The 4,008-nt window shown below is 69.1% G+C and overlaps 1 protein-coding gene across 1 annotated transcript; it reads left to right on the top strand.

Moving 5' to 3' along the window:
* Nucleotides 1-935: 935 nt before the first annotated feature.
* LOC135320367 (uncharacterized) lies at nt 936-3,482 on the top strand. The gene is made up of 5 exons (XM_064483449.1): nt 936-1,399; nt 2,020-2,167; nt 2,656-2,715; nt 2,916-3,027; nt 3,157-3,482. Exons 1-5 carry the CDS (start codon nt 978-980, stop codon nt 3,480-3,482), a joined length of 1,068 nt encoding a protein of 355 aa, XP_064339519.1. The 5' UTR covers nt 936-977.
* The last annotated feature ends 526 nt before the right edge of the window (nt 3,483-4,008 follow it).

The raw sequence follows: 4,008 nt of genomic DNA, 5'->3' as shown, positions 1-4,008 counted from the left end.
AGCAGAGCAGTTCAACTCTGACAGACACTGGCTGGAAGCAAAGTACCCGGGCTGTCTTTCCCTCTGGAGCTTAGCAGATTTCCCAGGGGGTGAAGGGGCCGCGTGAAACCGGAGTGACAGGTGGTCGGGGGTGGGGTTGGGGGTGGGGTGGGGAGGTGGGGGGCACGTGGTGGGAGGTGACAGAAACCGAAGAGGTGTCAGCGGGCCGCCGGGCAGTGCCAGAGAGATGCAAGGCCGGAGGCCTCCCTGGAGGCAGCGCGCGGCCCAGGTGCCCCCTGGAAGCTGGGCAGGGAGCTGGGCTGAAAGCTGGGGCTGCGGAGGCCAGGCGGCCGGCCGGGTTCCCGGCCGGGGGGCGGGGCCTTGCAGGGTGACGCCCACTGGCCGCTCCCCGATTGGTCGGGAGGTGGGGCGAGCGGCCTGGGCCCGACTCGACTCGGGCCTCCTTCCAGCCAAGCTGCAAATTCCCACGGGCCTCGTGGGGCGTGGCGGGGATGGGGTACGAGGCCATGCCCATGCGCCCCAGCTGCCAGGGGGCCGCACAGCAGGCCGCCGGGTCCGGGCGGCAGCGAGCCCTGGAAGACCCAAGCGCGGAGCGCCAGCGGCAGCGCCTGCGCGCGGGGACCTCGGCCGCTCGGCCGGCTCCTCCGGCCACGTGCTACGCCTCCACCTCCCGCTCCTTGTTCCTCGGCATTGGCAGCTGCGGCTCGCAGCTCAGGGCCAGGGCCACAGGGCCAGTGAGGCGGGGGCCCGGGGAAGGCGGGGCTCCCCAGGAATCCTGGGTGGCCTTAGCTGTGGGAGGGGGCCTTCAGGAGGCAGGGGCCCGCGGGCCTCCCGCTGCCATGGCAGGGCTGGGAACAGAGCAGGCACTAGCGGGTGGCAGGTGCGAGGAGGCCAGCAGCCTGAGGGTGGAGGCCGTGCGGGAGTGAGCGGCGGCGGCAGCGGCAGCAGCTGCATCGACAGAGGCGGAGGTTGTGGGCATGGGGGAGGCGTTGGCGCTGCTGGCGGACGACATGGAGGAGGTGGTGGCGGAGGAGGAGCAGGAGGAGCAGGAGCCGCGGGAGGAGGAGGAGGAGGAGGAGGTGCAGGCCAAGGAGCGGGAAGAGAAGCCCCGGAAGCAGGGGCGCGCAGAGCCAGGGAGCGGACCCCCGACCTCCCTGAGCCCGCTGGAGGCGCTGGGGGCCCTTCAGTTAGAGCAGAGCGCTGTGAACGCCCAAGCCAGCGGGGCCTACTTGCGGCTCAAGCGCAGGATCCGACGGAGGCGGGAGCCTCGTTTGGATCGAAGAAAAGCCATCATCCAGGACATCCCCGGCTTCTGGGCCAAACCTGTATACTTGCTGCTGCTGCTGCTGCTGCTGCTGCTGCTGCTGCTGCTGCTGCTGCTGCTGCTGCTGCTGCTGCTGTTGCTGCTGCTGCTGCTGCTGCTGCTGTTGCTGCTGCTGCTGCTTGGGGCTGGCTGCTGCTGGAGGGCAGGAGGGGGCCGAGGAGGGGGAACAGGGCGAGAAGGAGGTTGGGACAGGGGGAGGAGGAGGGGAGGCGGCAACGGACTGGGGCCGGGGCCAGGGCCGGGGGTCTGGGTGCGGGGGCGCAGGGCAGGGTGGGGAGGGGAAGCAGGAGGAGAAAGAAGAGGAGGACTGGGAGCGGCGGAACAAGGGGCAGGAGGAAGCGAGGAAGGCGGGCGCCAAGGCCAAGGGAAGAGGCCTGAGAGTGGAGGCATGGAGGCCTGCAAGGGCACAGCATGAGGGCGCTGAGGGCCAAAGGCCAAACGTGCAGGCGTGGGAGCGCCAAATTTGGGTGGAACCTTCTGGCGTGGGGCCTGCAGGGGAAGCCTTCCTGGGGTCATGGGGCACACGGCAACAGTGGAAAGCACGCGCAGAGCCCCCAGCACCTTCCCCACAGAGCAGAGAGTGGAAGTGTGCAGTCTCCGGGGGAAATCCCAGGAGACCGGTGGGCGTGCAGGACCCATCCCAGTCAGCCAGAGGCTGTGGATATGTTGCCGCCACGTCCGTGCCAAGGACCCAGGTCGTCCGCGGCCAGGTGTGAGCTGCAAGAGGCCCCCGTCCCGGGCAAGACTACGGGACCCCAGACACGCCCTCGGGTGGGCTCCGAGCCCGGCCTCCACCGGGCCTTCTCGTGCAGGCAGAAGCACGTGCCCTCCCCGTTGCACCCTGTGAGTCCCCCGGAGCTGCAGACTTAGCCATACAGACAGACTCCTCTCACCGCAGAGGGCGGCTCAGAGGCCCGGGGCTTCCTGTCAGCACCCCTGGGGCGTCCCCTACTCAGAGGAGGCATGGGTCCACGGGGGCAGAGCACATCCCGACTCCGCCCGCGGTGACAAGCCTGCACCCAGCACACGCAGGCCAGCTGGAATGTCGGGGACGATCGAGGGAACAGGCGCTCCCCGAGGGGGTGCGGACAGCCCAAGATGCACGGGAAGGCCGGAACCCCGCCTCCACGTGCGTGTGAGACGGCAGGGCAGGGGCCGAGGAGGTCGGAGGTGTGGGGCGATGGGGTGGGCAGCAGTGCGCGCCCGGAGTCCCGGCAGATCGCCTGTCTGGTCTCTTCCTTTCGCCCCAGCCTGGCTGTGTTGGCTGTGGCTCTTCCAGCCGTAACACGTGAAGGCTCCTTGACCTACTGAAGATTGTGAATCATCCCCAGCTGTCGGCCTTGATCAGTGACCGAGACGAAGGTGTGCGGAGCTACATGATCCAGCTGGAGGTCAGGCCGGGCAGACGGAGGCCACGGTGGGGGGTGGGGGGTGGGGGATGGGGGATGCGGGGCGGAGGGGGCCGGGTGTCCCCGAGGGCTGGGTGTGAGCAGCGGGAGAGCGGAAGGGGAAGTGGTTCATCCCTGCCGGGCAGGCCAGCTCAGGTGGCCGGGACGAGAGTTCACTCTTCTCCTGCTGTTGGGCGTGGCAGGCGCAGGAACTGGGCCGCCCCGAGTACCGCTGCAGACTGATGTTCTTTTTCCGGAGCAAGCCCTACTTGTGCAACCAAGTGATCCTTAAGGAGTATCACCTTAGCTTCGCAGGTAGGTGGGCTGTCCCGGGATGGGGGAAGGGAGCGGAGCGGGGCGGGGCGGGGCGGGGCGGGGTGTGCCCCGGAGGCCTTGGACGCTGGGCCAGGGCGATCCCTCCCCGTATCCCCACTCTTCCTCTAGGCTATAGGGCGTATAGTTCCACTCCAGTCCAGTGGTTCTGGGATTACGAACGGGGAGCCCCCAGCCGCAGGCAGGACACCGTCAGCCTTCACTTCCTCAACTGGTTGTCAGGCCACAAGTGCCCCGGGTCTAACGGGATTGCTGAGGTGGGGGTCCCTCGGAGCCTGGTCGGAAATGGCGACGTCGGCGGTGGCCAGCTGCTCGGGGAAGGGGTGTGGGCCCTGTCCCGACCTGCCCGTTCCCTCTGCCAGATCATCGGCGAGGACCTGTGGCCCAACCCCCTGCGCTGCTACCCGAGGGAGCAAGGCGCCGGGAGAGGTAACTGAGAGGGGGACACGTCCCTGAGGAGCCCGGGGGGCTGGGGGTGTTGGTGAAGAGTGTTTCCCGGACCCTTTCCCAATCGGGGAGAGGCAGGCTGAGAGAAGCCTGGGAGCGGGGCGACCCCAGGCCGCCCAGGGAGCGGGCGCGAGGGTGAGCCAGGGGCCCGGAGGACCCAGGCGCACGCGCAGAGCACCGAAGCTTTCAGCTTTCGGTGAACGTCCCAGGGGTGTCCGAGAAAGGAGCGGGCCTCCTCAGGCACCCTCATGTGCGTCGGCACTTCCTGGCTTCGGCCCTCCCTGGGGCCTCGTCCGACTGCCTCCGCGTTTGGGATCAGCTGGGCCCCTCCGTCCGCCCCCGGCCGCATGGCCAAGGCCTCCAGACGCTGAGGAGGTGGGCTCCCGGGTCGCGTCCCGTCCCTCTCCTGGGCTGGTTCTCCCAGTCTTCCCTGAATGTCCAGGCGCATCCCTTAGCGACCTGGCTCCACCCGGACGGCCCTGGAAAGGGCCGCAGGCTGGCTGGTGGCCAGCGGGG

Source organism: Camelus dromedarius, chromosome Y (genome assembly GCF_036321535.1).
Source record: "Camelus dromedarius isolate mCamDro1 chromosome Y, mCamDro1.pat, whole genome shotgun sequence".
NCBI classification, from domain to species: Eukaryota; Metazoa; Chordata; class Mammalia; order Artiodactyla; family Camelidae; genus Camelus; species Camelus dromedarius.
The sequence above is the reverse complement of the archived record's forward strand: the minus strand, read 5'-3'. Positions and strand labels throughout refer to the sequence as shown.

Bases quoted from the DNA above. Each gene is read 5' to 3' on its own strand.
- LOC135320367 (XM_064483449.1), top strand. From the start codon at position 978: ATGGGGGAGGCGTTGGCGCTGCTGGCGGACGACATGGAGGAGGTGGTG. The intron at 1,400-2,019 runs GTTGCTGCTGCT...CCAAGGACCCAG, and splicing joins CTGCTGCTGCTGCTGCTGCT to GTCGTCCGCGGCCAGGTGTG. The intron at 2,716-2,915 runs GTCAGGCCGGGC...TGGGCGTGGCAG, and splicing joins GCTACATGATCCAGCTGGAG to GCGCAGGAACTGGGCCGCCC.